General features: G+C 44.2%; 1 protein-coding gene across 1 annotated transcript in view; it reads right to left on the minus strand.

Annotated features, from left to right (window-relative positions):
- The window catches only part of LOC311229199 (zinc finger protein 106-like), a 65,855-nt gene that overhangs the window by 35,223 nt on the left and 12,566 nt on the right, over positions 1-18,066 (minus strand). The window contains exons 3-7 of the mRNA XM_084315268.1: positions 15,262-15,467; positions 15,005-15,066; positions 12,923-13,129; positions 8,322-9,950; positions 2,929-3,430 (exon numbers count right to left, since the gene is read on the minus strand). Coding sequence (XP_084171394.1) covers positions 2,929-3,430; positions 8,322-9,950; positions 12,923-13,129; positions 15,005-15,066; positions 15,262-15,467 — 2,606 coding nt within the window. The remainder of the gene's footprint in view (positions 1-2,928; positions 3,431-8,321; positions 9,951-12,922; positions 13,130-15,004; positions 15,067-15,261; positions 15,468-18,066) is intronic.

Genomic DNA, 18,066 nt, shown 5'->3' on the forward strand with positions numbered 1-18,066 from the left:
ACAGTGGGATGGGAGAAAAATCGGAAAAAAGGAGGGGGAAAAAAGATAAGAAAAAAAAAAAGGAAAAAAGACAAAATAAACAGAGGTAGCTGTAAACAAATTGGTCGTCTCACATGTCAACTGGAGTCGTAACGATACACTTCCGATTCTTAAGTGGTCGGCGGGCGATTTTTGCCAGGCGACGATTTTTTAAGCAAGGCGACCGACAGAATTCTATCACTTCCATTGTTATGAATGAGAGAACCCACACGGCAGTAGATTTTGAAGCGACGATCGCGCAGCAATTTCTGTCGCCTGGCAAAAAATCACCTCGATCCTATTTTTTGAGGCGACGGCAGGCGACACAGCAAGGACAATGAGCAAATAACATGACTTCTACTGGTGTATCATTTGTACACCATTAATTTATCAATACATTCATTGATCAATAACCTATGTATTATTACCATGCTACTTACAGTATGTTAACACTTTGATCGCCAGGCTTAAATTCAGAATAAACCATCCCACGCCAGCTCTATTCGTCTATGGGGATGTTTACCTTCTTTGCAGGGCTATAACTTTTTAAATTGTATTGCTAAATTGACATTACTATGGCCCATTCAACGTCCTATATCTATTGTTCAGGGTGTAGCAACGTTATACCTTTTTCATTCACATATTCATACTAAAATACGGTCTAGACCGGATGGGGGGGGGGGGTCTTTTATAATTCCGTGGCCAACGTTGAATTGATTCATCTAGTGTGGGTGATATGATCATTAGAGCAGTTAGTATCGAACACGTTAAAGAATAACGCTGAATCTTACCGTAGCTTCCTCATAGCGTTGGGCGATGAGCGTGGAACAGAAATATTCCTATTATGGGATGTAGAAATATGCGATCCATTTCCAGGTTGTATAATAGTATATACGTCCAAATCATGTTGTTTATCGAGTCACAGATTTTTGAAATATTGATATCAAAGACATGGTACGGCGTCTTTGGCAGAATGAGCATGGCGGGGAAAGACGTCCTACGGCGTTTTTGGCGATTAAAGTGTTAAGAAAGAAAATGATGGTTGAGAACAGACAGTTTGCGTCTTCCGTGAAAAAACATTCTCTCTCAGCATAACAATACTTGTCCAATCGGTGGTAGTGAACGTATTGTAGCGTTCAGTCATGCAGTAATGTCAGGAAGAATGAGGAGAGGTTGTATTCGTATATGGTGGTTTAATTCCAGCTCAATATGGGTTTTACATGGGTTTTACTTCCCTCGTAATGCACAACACAGCTACCTGCTAATATGCTCGCTTCACGACAACCTAACGTCCGGTCTGTAGGGCTGTCCCTGACTAAGGATTTGGATGGTCGACTAGGATTGGCCAAAATTTGTCGAAAAAAAGGATAATATTTTTAAACTTTTTTATCATTCCATTTGGGCTGTGGGGGGTGGTTAATGTCTGAAGGAGTCGACTGAAGGCTTCTTGTGCTCTGAAAAAGCATGCAATTGGTCCACTGATGGATACATCTTGATATTTGTCTAGTCTAGTGTGTTCATTAGATGGGTGAAATCCTCTTTCAGTGCCTCTGTGCCTGTTTTCGTAGGCAGTTAGCCTCTGGTATGCGTGCCATTAGCGTTAGCCACGCTTCTAGGCCTCTTTTCTTTTGGAAAGAATGACAAAAAAAATTATAATAAATTTTATTTATTTTTTTATTATATTCGACTAAGAGGTTGGCCAGTCGACTACGGCTCCTTTCGACCGATTAGTCGACTAATCGATTAATAGGGGTCAGCCCTACCGGTCTGTCCTCCAAAATCTCCCGGTGGAGATTAAACGGAGCTTATTATACCTGTGAACGGTCGGCTCTGGTGTGGGGTGGTAAGCGATTGTCGTTGAGCGACAGACGATTGCATCGCCAGGCGATGTCGGTCGCCCGCCGTGTGCATTGGACTTTAGGGCTACGATTCAAATATCGATGAATCACAATTTCTTATCTGATCTCATTCAATACCTAAATTAATTTCAGTTACTGTTGGGAGGCTCCATCTGAAATCAGCACACAATCCCAAGAGAGAAAACACATTCAAAATTCAAACATTAAAGTCAATGACTGAATTTTGTAGAATCACAAAAAATGAAATCACAGTTGCTACCGGCTGGTAGACCCAACCTCTACTGTGCTCAACCCCATAGTATGAGATTGGGTGAAAATACTGTAAATACTATAGGCCAGAAAACAAATGCTCACCAATTGGGCGCCATGTAATGTAAAGACGTGAAATTAGTTACTTTGTTGGCTTTGTTATGACACTACCTTTGTTGCGACGATGGCACAAAGTGGCAATATTCAGTTGATCGTTTGTAAAGTGCAATGTTTACAATATTTTCCTCAAACTGAGCAACGAAATCTGACACGCAATTGCATTTTCAGGTGAACATTTCACATTTTCAGGGTTCCTATGGGTTTACCTGCAAATGCAATCATGTGTCAGATTGTGTACCTCAGTTTGAGGAAATATATTTGAAATATTATAAACATTGCACTTTATAGATGATTGACTGAATATTGCAACTTTGTGCCATCTGAGCGACCAAGGTAGTGTCATAACAAAACCAACTAAGTAATTTCACGTCTTAACATTACATCACGGCCAATTGATGAGCATTTATTTTCTGACCAATGGTATTTTCACCTAACCTCATACTAGGGGGTTGAGCACAGTAGAGGTTGGGTCTACCAGCTAGTAGCAGCTGTGATTTCATCTTTTGTGATTCTACAAAAATTCAGTCATTGATTTTCTTAGTCCAAATGTTTGAATTTTGAACGCGTTCCCTCTCTTGGCATTGTGTGCCCATTTCAGATAGAGCCTCCTAATAGTAACAAGTAACATCATTGTGGGCGATTCTTTTTGTTGGCGACACAGAACCATAACTCTTTGTCTTACCGCTTTGCGTTTCTTCACTTTCCTCTTCTTGTTACTGCCAGAGCTGTAGTTTCCTCCCGCACATCCAGAAGGGTCTTCCTGAGAGTAGTATGCCTCCATTTTCACAGCGACCGCCGTCTTGCTCCGGGAGCTCCTGGCCTCCGCCGGGGAGCTGGTCCCGGGCTGCTCCGTGTGCTGCTCCGTGTCCTGCTCCGTGTGCTGCTCCGTGTCCTGCTCCGTGTGCTGCTCCGTGTGCTGCTCTGTGTCCTGCTCCGTGTGCTGCTCCGTGTCCTGCTCCGTGTGCTGCACCCTGGACCCGGACCGGCTCTCTGCCATGGAATCCTCAGCTGCCGGCGTGTGGGCCGGAGGGAGATGAGGATGCGGGGGTGTCGGTGGGGGCTCACCTTCGGAGAAGGGGAAGTCACATTCCCATTGGAAGCCCTCGGACAGGGGGAAGTCCGCCTCATCCAATTGCATTAAGCCTTCTTGGTCAGTCGATGGGTTCACCAGCTCAATCCCAAACCTGATATACAAAATAAAAAATAAAATGTACAGCCATTTTCAATCTTGTTTATAAAATAAAAGTAAAGGCTAAGGGGAATTGGTATCGAGCCCAGCTCTCTGCGTTGCTACCGGCTTGGCCGGCCGTCATACTAACACAATTGGCAGTGTTAGAGGGTGGGAAAGCCGGTGGGTGGGGATTGGACGTTGTGGACAGCGACTCCTACAGGTCGGTTGGGTGACGCCGGTGCGGCGGAAACAGGAAGTAGCGGGGGCAGCGTGAGCCTCCCACGCGTTACTCCTCGCCACTGAGAGTTCAAGCTGCTGCGGTGAAAAGATGCGACAGGCTGCCTCCTCGTGTATCGGAGGGGACACGTGATGCAAGGCTTCTATCATCACTACAGCCGACCAGTGGGAGGCATAGTCTAGCAACGTTCAAGACAGGGGAGGGAAGAATTGGAAATACGAAATTGGGATGGGAGAAAAAATAGAAAAAAATGGGGAGAAAAAGTGGATCAAAAACAAAAAAAGGCTAAGGGGAATTGAACACGGGTCTCTGTGGTGGTAAGCGAGTGATCAGACCTCTACACTACACAGATGCCCGTGAAAACCATTTAAAAATCAACAGAAACGACAATACCTAATCAATTGGCATCGCCAGCCACTTGCCCCACCCATCAGCTAACTGCCAATAGATGAGACAAGAGGCTTCTGTGGAAGCTGATGACGTTGCAGCAGGGTCATGGCTAGAAGGTTTGATTGATTGAAAATTGTATGATTGCAGAATGGGTACAATACAGTACAGCTCAATACACAATTGTTAAGGGGATGCAGACCAGAGAAAGACTTTAGTCTTGTTTACATCAGGGTCCCCCATTTTCAATTCATCATAACATATATGACATACAGATAGACAGTACTGACATGATTTGTGGAGCTCCCTCTGGTGTTGTGGTTGTGGTATTCACTGACCTTTGGGAAGTATTTTGTCATGTACATGGGTACCTTGGTCGTGTAGTGTATCTTGTAGACCAGGCCCATTGCAAGTTGCTGTACTCTGTCGTCTACTCTAAGCCATCCTAGGTTGTCAAAGTGGGCAGGGGTGAGGTGGGTTCTAGGAGTAAGGTCAAGCAGTAGTCTGACCAGTTTGTTTTGAGATGTTTGTAATCTTGTTTTTAGCGCCTTTGAGGTGCTTTGGTACCATGAGGTGCAAGCATAGTCGTAGTACCCTTGAATGAGTGCTCCTGCCAGAGTCTTCAGGTTATTCTAGTTTACCAGAGAGGAGATCAGGTACAAGAATCTAGTTTGTTGGTTGACTTTTTTTATTACATTGGATGCCATTTTGTCACAGGAAAGAGTTGCCTCTAGTATGGAACCTAGGTATGTAATTTCATCTTTCCTTGTGACAATATTTGTCACCCACTGTAACTGAGAAGCAGTCGGTCTTGCCGAGTTTGTTTTTTGAACCGAAGAGAATGGACTCTGTTTTACCCAGGTGTAATGATAGTTTGTTATCAGCGAGCCAGGTGCAGATTCTGCAGAGTTCCGAGCTGAGGGTTTTTTCAACCTGTAACTTGTTCTTGTCAGAGACCAGCAGGGCTGAGTCGTCCGCGAACAGGAACAAGTTGCAGTCACAAGCTGATGACATGTCATTTGCATAAATTAGGAACAGTAACGGTCCTAGTATGCTTCCTTGTGGAACACCACAGCTCACTGGGAGAGGGGGGGCAGTGTACCGCTTACCTCCACCATCTGTTTTCTCCCCTCCAGGTAGGATTGCATCCAGCTCACTGATAGACTATCAAAAAACCAATTGCTTTTACCTTGTCAATCAGAATGGAGCGATTGACAGTGTCGAAGGCCTTTTGTAGGTCCAGCATGACCATGTATTTGCTCGCGTACACCTCTTGTTTGATGTGGTCGTTCAAATAGAGAAGGCATGTGTCAGTGGAGTGGGATGTTCTGAAGCCAGATTGGAATTCGTAGATTCGATTTCTTCCCGCGAGGTACTTTTCGACCTGATCGTATATTCTTTTTTCCATGACTTTCGAGATGGAGGTAAACCGGAGGTATCCACATTGCGTTGAACTCGTCATCATTTTCAGCTAAAAAGTTGTTTATAAGCCTAACCCTTATCTTAACCCTTTAATCGCCAAGGACGAGTTAACACGTCATTCTCCGCCATGCGTAATCTGCCAATGACGCCGTAACACGTCATTGAGATCAATATTTCAAAAATCTGTGATGGCAATCATATTTCACCCGTGGAGACTTGAGATCTCCTGTTGATCTCCTCTCAACTCTCCAACGGTTCAAGAGCGCCATCTGGTGGCCGATTGGCGGATCGCCCAAACAGCAAACCGGAAACAGAAAGTGGTGCTCATCCAAATTCGGTCCGGCCACTCGCTATAGCTCCCGGGGCTCCATCTCGACACACTGGATAATCAATTGCTCGCCCTAACTCAATAAACAACGTTATTTGGACGTATATAGTATTATACAACTTGGAAATGGTTAATCTAGATCAACATCCCATAATAGGAAACTTTCTACTCCAAGCTGATCGCCCAACGGCCCGAGGAGACTGGGGTAAGTTTCAGCGTTTATTATTACCGTGTTCGATACAAACTGCTCTGATGATCATATCACCCACACTACATGAATCATCTAACGTTGGCCACGGAATTATAAACGACCCCCCCCCCCATCCGGTCAACATCAGATGATGAGTAGTAACTTCTAGAAGCACGTACATTTGAAATTTTTTATCTGGCGCCGATCGCTATCAAACTGTATTTGATCATCAATATAATGCATTTATGGCTATAAATCACATTCTGCAGAATGCTACAGAAAACGATAAAAACATATTTATACTTTAGACCATATTTTAGTATGAATATGTGAATGAAAAAGTAGAACGTTGCTCCATCCTAAACGATAGATACGGTACTTGACGTTGAATGGGCCATAGTAATGTCAATTTAGCAATACAATTAAAAAAGTTATAGCCCTGCAAAGAAGGGGAACATCTCCATAGACTTTCACCAGTGGCAGATAGGGGTATATGATCAGAATAATCCCTGGTAGATAAAGGGTTAACCATAACCTTAAAAAGGACAGTTCACCTGAAATGTATTTGAAAAACTCAAAATCAGCGTCTCTTTCCAGAAATCATGAGCCTGTTACTCAAGATAATTCACAGACGTGAGTGCCACTCAGCTTCATTGTATAGGAGTGACGGCATACATCTCTACGGCAGATATCTCTATGACATATCTCCAGAAACTAGGCAAATCACACCAAAACTATCTGGATGAATAGATAGCGATTGTTGTAGCCACCGGGTAAATCGCGATTTTTTATTGGATTGTCATAACAAACCAATTCTCTAATCCAACATATATGTAAAGAAACAACATACTCCAGTTAACGGTATATTTTTTTAATGATTCGTTACGGCGTAATCAATACTTAATTGCATTCGGGACCTCCATATTTTGGGGGTATTCATCAGAAAACTCGGATCCGGGATTCGGCTCCCATCAGTGGGGCAAGAACTGCGGATTTTCAGCCTCGCTCTCTGGAGCTTAAACGGAGTTTCGATTCCTGGCTAGAGGAGCGCGTTGCGGCTCATGCGAACGCGAGCGCTCGGCCAATCAGAGCGCAAAACGCCAATGCGGAAGCACTCTTCGGCTCCGTTTAATATAGACGCGTCCCGGCGCAATTTTCTTGTAACGTGAATCCAGATGAACAGTTGAGTGCATTGAATCGCCTTCGAGACGCAAGAATCATTATGCTTTGAGTTTATGGTGTCGGCCAAATAGACATACGATCTAGCAGATGGCAATCAAATAATTGGAATCTTTTTCCCCCAGTATCATCGGCCAGAGGTTTAGTTTAGTTTAGTTTATTCGGATCCCCATTAGCTAAGAGGTTAATTCCAGCTCGATTGTCCATTTCTTTCATTGCAATCCATCTGATCAACGTATGATGTTGTACTAAAGAAAGCCGTTATTGACAATCAATTCATCAGAAACAACCCCCCCCCCCATTTCCTTCATGCATGATGGAGCATAATATATACCGATCATATGAATTTGAAATTTTTATTGTAGCGTGTATAGGGACGAAATGCCAATAGATTAAGTATAATATGCATCAGGACCTATAACTCGTGTTCTAGGAATTACCGCAGACCACTCTAAAAACACTTATATTCACGACGGTATTAAACGACAATGTATGAATGGAAAAATATAACGTTCCCACATCCTGAACGATAGATACCCAATGTCGAATGGGCCATAGTAATGCAGATATAGCTATACTATTTAAATAGTTATAGCCCTGCAAAGAAGGTGAGCGACTCCATAGGCTTACAGCGGTGGCGTCAGAGCTATAAGATGCTCATATTGTGTGGCGGGGATTGTGTTAAGAAAGAGTGCAATTTGAAAACAAAAAATAAGAATCGTGATCTCAATTCTTAGGGAGAAAAATCGTGATTCACATTTTAGCAAGAATCGTGCAGCCCTACACCCCACCCTAAAATAAAATGTAGGGGCGACAGTGGCTCGGGAGGTAGAGCAGTCGTCTGGTAATCCAGAGGTTCCCGGTTTGATTCCCACTCCTCCCGGATTCCCACTTAACCCCTAACTGCTCCCGATGAGCAGGTTGGGACCTTGCATGGTCACCTCCGCCACCAGTGTGTGAATGTGTGAGTGAATGGGTCAAATGTGAGGAATAAATTGTAAAGGGCTTGAGTGCTATTTACCAAATGGAGATGGGGAAAGAAATAAGTTTGTGATAACCTATTTTCGAAGATAATATTAAGTTTGAGCTCAAACTAAATGTGGATGCATTGCCTTCTAGCCATGACCTGGCAGCGGTTACCCTGACACAGGCTCTCTCACCTGGGCCTGCCTTTGACCTTCTCCTGCTTCTTCCGTTGAGCCTCCTGGTACACCTCTCTCCAGTTCACCTTCCTATCCGACCCTCCCGAGCAGAGCAGCTTCTGGATGGTGGGTTTCAGCCTCGCCTTGTCGCCCTCCTTATCGCCCTCCACATTTCGGATCCTGCGGGCAGCGTTCAGGTTGGGCTCGGCGGATGTGGTCTTGCCTACGCGTCGTCTAAGGGAGGCCGCCAGAGGCAGAGAGCGCGGCCTGGGCGCTGTGGACCCTCCTCGGGGATCCCTCTCCTGCGCGTCCTCGGAGCCCTCTTCCGACAGCTCCAACTTTATCAATTTATTTAGTTTCCTTTTTGATACTCGTTCTTTCGTTTTCTTAGGGACTGCTGGGCTGGCCTGCGGGGATTGCAGAAGCGGGGTCTCGGCAGAATGGGGGCCTCTCTCCGTGCCGTTCGACTGTGGATCCCAGGGACACTCGGCCTGTGAGCTGCTCACCTTCGAGTGCAGCGTCTTTCCCCTCGCCTTCTTGGCCACTCTCGGCTTAGGCGGCGCGGGGACGGTCGCCCTAGCCTCCTGGGTTCGCGGAGACAGGGTTTTGGCAGATATGTCAACTTGGACTTTGTCAACGTTTGCTTGCGGGGATTGCAGAAGCGGGGTCTCGGCAGACTGGGGGCCTCTCTCCGTGCCGTTCGACTGTGGATCCCAGGGAGCCTCGGCCTGTGAGCTGCTCACCTTCGAGTGCAGCGTCTTTCCCCTCGCGTTCTTGGCCACTCTCGGCTTAGGCGGCGCGGGGACGGTCGCCCTAGCCTCCTGGGTTCGCGGAGACAGGGTTTTGGCAGATATGTCAACTTGGACTTTGTCAACGTTTGCTTGGGAGGTGTGAGGGGATGTGACCGAGCAGTGGTCTTGAAATGAGCTACTCGATGGGCCCTCTTTCGGCGGCGTGCCGTGAGCTTCACTCTGGCTGCCTGCCTCGGCCCTCAGCCTCCGGGCTTCACGGTCGGCTCTGCACGGCTCCCTCACGCCCAGGGACCTTCTGATTTCACGAAGCATCCGGTTGACGTCGACATCCCGTATGACACCGGAGTCCGATGACGATCCATCTGCCGACTTCACGTTAGGGGCAGAGGAACTACATAAACCTTCTACAAAAAAAGGTTCCTTACTCCCCTCTTGGGAAGCGTCGAAACTGATGGCTCCAGTGGAAGGTAAGCAGTCACTGGTGAAGTCTTGATTTACGCTAGAATGCTGTTCCTCATACATGTTAGACAGTAATGGCCGCTCTGCAGCATCAGTTCCATCCCTGGTGTTTTTATCGAACCGCTGTTTTCGATAGTCCACATCTCCATGGAGTCCTTGGCTGTACTGTCTCTTAAAGCCAGGCATATTGTACGCTGGTTGATTATGAGGGGTCTGGACCTGAGGATGCTGAGCGTGTGGCTCGCACGACTGCGCAGGCTGTCGCGCTCCATGGTGGAGCGGCGTTCTTGATTGATCAGGGTATCCGAGCCTGCCAGCCAATCTGTTCTCTTTGTTTTGATGGAGGATGTTGCTATTCCTCGATTCTCCCTCCTGGCGTATTTTCATTGCAGCTTCTTGTTTCCCTCTCTTTTTCTTCTTTGCGTTTGCTTTCCTCCTGTGGCGAGAGTGAACAGGGAAACGGTCATTCAGACAAGTGTGCAAAATATAATTGGTTGGATCACAACCTTTTGAGGAATACCACTCAATTTAAGAAATCAGGATATTCCCATTACAATATAAACATGAACTATATCAAATCATATACGACATTCCCATAACAATATGAAAAATTCTTTAAACTATTTTGGATATTCCCATATCAATACGAACATGAACTCTATAAATCAAATAGGATATACCCATATCAATATGAACAACTCTTTCCCAAAGCCAGGACCAAGGGAACTAAGACTAGTTAGTTTCCTTGGTCATCGGGTATCAAGTCTGGAGTCGCTCCATAGACATTGAATGGGAGCCCTGGTGACATCACAGGTTTCGAATATCTGGTTTGGCTGAGAGGGTGGTTCAGTGTTGTCAAAGAAACAACCCGTTAGAAAATGGTTTCACTTTTACCACTAGGAGACAAAGGGCGTTGTAACCAGGGTTTCCCATTAATTACCTAGACTGTGGTGGCCCGCTAATTAGTCTCACCACAGGTGTATAATGAATAATTAAAAAAATATATATAAAGTTTGCCAATAGGGATGTATCAGTAGTATTGGCAGTGGTAGTAGTCGTAATAGTAATCTACTATATTTTTTTATTTTCTAAAAAATAAACCAGTTCAACACAGGTAACCACTTTTGCTTCATTTCTTTGATGGCTCAAATGTATGCTCTAGTCCAGTGGTGCCCAAACCTCTCCTCGAGACGCTCCAGCCGTTCCATGTATTTGTTAAATTCCACCACCAGCACACCTGATTCAACTAATAAAGGGCTAGTTAAGTTGAATCAGGTGTGCTGGTGGTGGAATTTAACAAATACATTGAACGGCTGGGGTGCTTCGAGGAGAGGATTGGGAAACACTTGTCTAGTTGATTTTGTGTTTTGAGCACAGAGTTCATCATAGATCTAGCCTCTTTATTTTGCTCGCAAAGTGCACCAGATTGATCCATTTAACTTTAAAATGTACAAAGACGCTTTACATGGTGGGATTATATAAAACAAGTAAGAACAACAATGTTTAATAATGACAACATTATTCAAATAGATACTTAAATAGATTTGTGTCAACAAGAGACAAAAACATAGGGTGGGGGGTGACAGCAGTTTAGGGGGGAGGCCTGTGTGGACAGTGTGGGGGCATTTTTTATGTGGATTGGAAGTGCGTCCCAAAGAGAGGGGGCAGTGAGAGCATGCCCTGTCACCCCAGGTTCAATAGAGAGGGGGCAGTGACTGACAACATGCCCTGTCACCCCAGGTTCAATAGAGAGGGGGCAGTGACAGCATGCCCTGTCACCCCAGGTTCAATAGAGAGGGGGCAGTGAAAGAGCATGCCCTGTCACCCCAGGTTCAATAGAGAGGGGGCAGTGAGAGCATGCCCTGTCACCCCAGGTTCAATAGAGAGGGGGCAGTGAGAGCATGCCCTGTCACCCCAGGTTCAATAGAGAGGGGGCAGTGAGAGCATGCCCTGTCACCCCAGGTTCAATAGAGAGGGGGCAGTGAAAGAGCATGCCCTGTCACCCCAGGTTCAATAGAGAGGGGGCAGTGAAAGAGCATGCCCTGTCACCCCAGGTTCAATAGAGAGGGGGCAGTGAAAGAGCATGCCCTGTCACCCCAGGTTCAATAGAGAGGGGGCAGTGAAAGAGCATGCCCTGTCACACCAGGTTCAATAGAGAGGGGGCGGTGAGAGAATGCCCTGTCACACCAGGTTCAATAGAGAGGGGGCAGTGAGAGAATGCCCTGTCACCCCAGGTTCAATAGAGAGGGGGCAACGACAGAATGCCCTGTCACCCCAGGTTCAATAGAGAGGGGGCAGCGACAGAGAATGCCCTGTCACCCCAGGTTCAATAGAGAGGGGGCAGTGAAAGAGCATGCCATGTCACCCCAGGTTCAATAGAGAGGGGGCAGTGAAAGAGCATGCCCTGTCACCCCAGGTTCAATAGAGAGGGGGCAGTGAGAGCATGCCCTGTCACCCCAGGTTCAATAGAGAGGGGGCAGTGAGAGCATGCCCTGTCACCCCAGGTTCAATAGAGAGGGGGCAGTGAGAGCATGCCCCGTCACCCCAGGTTCAATAGAGAGGGGGCAGTGAAAGAGCATGCCCTGTCACCCCAGGTTCAATAGAGAGGGGGCAGTGAGAGGCGAGCATGCCCGTCACCCCAGGTTCAATAGAGAGGGGGCAGTGAGAGCATGCCTGTCACCCCAGGTTATTTGCCCCATCACACCTGAGGAATTTCTCATTCAAGTTTAAACATCTTCAACTTGAACAAACGTTGTTCACGCCGCCTAGAGCAAAGCTGTATCTGATCACGCCCCACCATTGACTTTGTATGCATTCGTGCCGCCTCTAAACATATTCCACCAGTGCTAAATAACTCCTGGGAGAACGGTGGGGCTGTGGCCCATCTTCTTCTTATAATTCTAGGTTCATGGCTTTTGGAGAGAGTTGGACAAGGACATGTTTATTGTTTATTAAGGATCCCCATTAGTCTCCACCGTAGTGAGGACTATTCTTCCTGGGGTCTGTGCAAATACCCAATATATGCAAACATACAAAATATAAAGCAGCATACTCAACGCTTGTGAATCAAATGAAAGATCAACAAAATAAAATGAGTGCAAAGTTCACATCACAGTAAAAAAAAAAGACAAATTAAATAAGAAGAATAAGAATATAAAACAATAAAAATGTAAGAACAATTAAAAACCTAAAACACAAGAGCGGTTCACCTCTCAATGCATCATGTTCATATTGATTGTACTGTCCCTAGTCCAAAGGAATAACATATGAATTCTTAAATGTCCCCCTTTAATATGGCTCCCTTTTCATATTACATCTTATACAAGCAGACCGGTCACATGGGAAATAAACACAATGTCAATCAAATGTAAAGTTGCATCATCTACACTTCAATTAGAGTCGTCTTACCTGGCATTCTTTTGCAACTTGTTACTTTTCATTACTTTGGCGAAGGTCTCCGGCTTCACAAGCCGGTCCAGAGGAATGGGCTTCTGATAGAGTTTATGCAACAGCTTCTTCAGCTTGATGCTGTGTCCAGGGGTAGCGATGTGTTTGGCATATTCATGTAGATGACTGCAGGAGCATTGACACGCCTGACACTGATGGACAGAGTCCCTGAACATAGAAGACAGAAATAAGTAGAACTGTAGGTCAATTGTGGCCACGTCTGAAAAGTCCTCCGTACCTACACAATCAGACAGAAGCTACTGACCCTACTACCATCAGTACCTACACAATCAGACAGAAGCTACTGACCCTACTACCATCAGTACCTACACAATCAGACAGAAGCTACTAACCCTACTACCATCAGTACCTACACAATCAGACAGAAGCTGATTGTGGCTGACCCCCATTAGTCGAATAGTCGACTAATCGATAGAAAGGAGCCGTAGTCGAATGCAAAATTAAAAAAATAATAACAATAATATATATATATATAAAAGAAAAAAAAATTATAAATCATTCTTTCCAAAAGCAAAGAGGCAGAGAAGCGTGGCTAACGCTAATAGCATGCATACCAGAGGCTAACTGCCTAAGAAAACAGGCACAGAGGCACTGAAAGAGGATTTCACCCATCTAACACACTAAACTAGACAAATATCAAGATGTATCCATCAGTGGACCAATTGCATGCTTTATCAGAGAACAAGAAGCCTTCCGTCGACTCCTTCAGACATTAAGCACCCCCACACCCCAAATAGTCGACTATCGGCTAATTTCGGCGACTACAAATCGACTATACAAATCCTTAGTCGGGGACAGCCCTAGTACCACTACCTACACAATCAGACAGAAGCTACTAACCCTACTACCCACCCACACGGTGCTTTTAGAACCTACTGTTCACCCAGTAGGTCAAATCAGCTCCTACTGTGCAGTAGGGAAAACAAACTCACTGCATGTGATCAGTGTCAACAGTAGCAATATGCAGCATATAACTAGGTTGGGCGTTACATAACTTGTGATAGTAACAGTTTATCTACTTACACTTGAAAGGCTTATCGTCGGCATTCAATTGGCCGCTTTCTCAACTTTTTTCAACCATCATAATGTTAATACTGAAAAGACTGTACTGCTACTCAACCATCATAATGTTAAGATACTGAACCTCCGTACTGCTACTCAATCATCATAATGTTAAGAGTAAGACTACTGAACCTCTGTACTGTGCTACTCAACCATCATAATGTTAAGAAGACTACTTAAAAGACTGTACTGCTACTCAACCATCATAATGTTAAGACTACTGAAAAGACTGTACTGCTACTCAACCATCATAATGTTAAGACTACTGAACCTCCGTACTGAAAAGACTGTACTTGAACAATGAAGGAAGGCACTTCCGCACAGTCTCCCTCACTTGCAGTTAAAACATTGTTACTGGGAAGGACCTTCATTGTGTTAATACAGTATTATCTGAGATAACCTGATGAAAATCCTGAAACACACAAGGACCTTCGTGTTAATACAGTATATCTGAGAGATAACCCGATCCTGAAACGTTGTTCCCAATAAAAATGTCTTAATCGCAAGTAAAGAAAACAGCGGTAAGAGCCCAACAATGCTGGACAAGCCATCACTGTTATAAAGAATATGCCCATCGACACATAAGATGTTACCTGGACAGCCCACCCAGGTAAAAATCCAAAGTCATCATTTCCCAAATAACACCAACACTTCTTTCAGTCATATCACTTCCCAACACACACACACACACACACACACACACACACACACACACACACACACACACACACACACACACACACACACACACACACACACACACACACACACACACACACACACACACACACACACACACACACACACACACACACACACACACACACACACACACACACACACACACACACACACACACACACACACACACACACACACACACGGTTTTGAACAAGGGGGGGGGGGGGGGGGGTGGTGGTGATGGAGGTCAGATACAGACATTTCATATTTGCAACTCACCTGCCCATCACTTTCCCAAGCTCTTTGTGATGATGCATACTGTGCATATGCATATGTATTTTCTGTCAGAGCAAGAAATATGTTGTCAGTATTAGCAATTAGGCTCTAAATAAACTGTTACAGTAACCGTTGATGTAGATGACTGGAATATGTTGTTAAGTTAATATAAAGAGCTTAAAACATGCATGTACATTTTATTCAACTATGACAAAATACAATTGTATTATCATTTGATTTGTAGAAATACAGCAACCTACGTCTGCCAGATGGGACCTGCGACATACGGCACAGTAGAAATAACTGGGGCCTTTGCGGGTGCCATAGTTGGGGGGGCCTTTATTGGGAGTGCCTTTATTGGGGGTGCCTTTATTGGGAGTGCCTTTATTGGGGGTGCCTTTATTGGGGGGGCCTTTATTGGGGGGGCCTTTTTTGGGGCCAGAAGGGGGTGGAGCCATTGTCAAATCTGAAGGGAGAAAAAAAAATTGTTAGAAGACTGTGTTTAGTGCCAGGTGGTTCACACACCTCATGGGTCATATTCACATGCCGAAAGGAATCCCAACCTAAGCATGACATGAGAGCAAAATAATCACTGTGTGAATATTGGAGTCTACAAGGTCTACATTGCCGGACCATGTAGAATCCGGACCTTGTAGACTGACATAATTCTGTGCATAGTTTAGTCTACACAGGCCATATTTCAAATAATCAAAATCTTAGTTCATTCATCTTAAACATTCTTGATTTGGGGGATTGGTAGTTCCCATGAAATCTGAAGTTGTTCAAACGACAACAGCGATCCACCTTGAATTAAATCACACAGCCGAGTGAAACCTTGTTGGCTGCGTCACAGTCACGAAAGGGGCTACTTAATTCATTAATCCAATCCACTTTATTTATAGAGCACATTTAAAAACAACAAAGTTTACGAAAGTGCTGTACAAGTCCCACAACATAAGATTAAAAAAAAAAAATCCCCGAAGATTCGAATTAAAATCTAATTTTTGCTGGTGAGCCAGAACTGTTCAACTCCTCTGGAGCCACAGCCAGCAGAGAAGCCGGTTTACTTTAGCTTTTAAACCAGCTGCAGCCTGAGAACTGGAGTGTGAGGGGATGTAACACTAAAGATGGCAAAGAATTGCTGCAAAATAAACAAAAAAAAAAAAAATGTTTAAAAAAAAAAAAAAAAAAATTATACTTATAACAATTCGATAATTATCGATATCGAGAAATAAAATAAAATTATCATATCGTTATCGCGATATGATTTTTTTCCATATCGCCCAGCCCTACTACAGACCAATTATCAGTGAATGTTCATGCATTTTTAAGAAGGGCTACTTCCACAAAAAACAAAGAACTCACCAAAACATCTCAGTAGCACCTTATCTAAATGTTCTATTTCATATATGGAGATTCATATTTATTTATTGCATGCATTTCTACATTTTATTTCCTATTTTGTTTATTCATCCCAGTATCTTTCTTTCTTATGTGTGGAATTCTACAAGGCATGTAGGTGTATATGTTTGAGGATGATATCCTTCAAACAGGCAATAGTGATGATATAATTTGGGCAGTGCTGAGCTGGGTTACTTTCCTCCAGTGTATTTGTCCCCCCCCCCCCCCCCCCCGCACACATCGAAGTAAAAAAAAAAAAACTAAAAAAAAAAATATATATATATATATTTTTTACTTCGATTTTTTTTTATGATCAAAGCTTGTGCCATCGAACGAAGCTTCGAAGCTTCGAAGTATTTAAGACAGCCCTAATGGGTACCGTTCACATTTGAAGTTTTGAACCGATACGGTACCGGTACCTGTGAATCGATACCGGTACCCAACGGTACCTTTTTTCTGTACTTTAGTCTCTAAAAATGTAATCTACCTACCTCAACTTCAAATAACCACACTTTCGACCGTTTTCGGCTTGCCATTGCCCCGACTGCTTTGTTGTTGAATCAAGTCAAATCCTAGGTAAGCGTATATTGTGCGTGTGAACGTTGACATGAAAAAATAAAAAATAAAAAAAATAATTTTGGTATCTCACGTGAATCGATACTCTGTAGTACCGACGTGTTTCGGTAAGTACCTTTAAAAGTACCGAATTCGGTACCCATCCATAGCTAGATACAGTTGCTAGGTAGCTAACGTTAGCCAGCCGAAGATCGGTAACTTAGCTAGCTAACGTTAGCCACAGCTGCAAAAACGAATTTGATGTTATGAGCTATCAGTAGCTAGCCAGCTAGATAACGTTAGACAACGCCTTGTGTATTAAACTAAAGTGAATAGTTTACTGGGCCATTGTTTAATGCTTCAGTGATGTTAAAAGAGAACCTGCGAATGAGACGGGTCTGTGAGGGGGAGGGGCAATGAGGGCACTACGAGCAGCGTGTGTGAGCGTGTGTGTGCGTCAACAATCTTAACCAATCTAAAATCAGCATTAACACTTTCCGTGCCACGCGTCCGGTGCCCCGGAACCCCGTTGAATGCCAACGCCCACTTCAATGATAGAGCTCTCATATTTGCGAACGCATAAACTACATCTTAAATTATGGCTATGTGTATAATATGGCCGTCGCTTATCAATGACTTGTTTGCAGTCAACATTGTCGAAAACGGATTGTTTTTTTTAATCGGTTCATTTCTGTTTTATACCATTTTGAAAAACTCGTTTTTTGAAAGTTTCAGGAAAATATAAAGATTCTGTGATAAACGCCCTTTACTGGAATATTCTGGAATACACAAAAAACTTTGTAATTTTTCGGCCCATTTATGAATCGTTTTCAAATAAACACTAGATTATCGATAGTATATGTGTACTTATGCACGCTATAGAAGCGGGCTGAAAAATCGAGTATCCATTTCCTGATCAGCACACACACACACACAGACGCACACACACAGGGCACACGTTGATATCTCTGTGAAAAAAGCTCTGATTATCCTAAGACTGGTAAAATAGATTCCTTACCTCAGATCGATGTTCTCCAAAAAGATTATTCCAATTCCTGATCGCCATTCCAAATATCGATCGTGTTTATTGATCCAACGCCGGGTACTGG

This window comes from Notolepis coatsorum (genome assembly GCF_963971535.1).
Source record: "Notolepis coatsorum genome assembly, chromosome: 5".
NCBI classification, from domain to species: Eukaryota; Metazoa; Chordata; class Actinopteri; order Aulopiformes; family Paralepididae; genus Notolepis; species Notolepis coatsorum.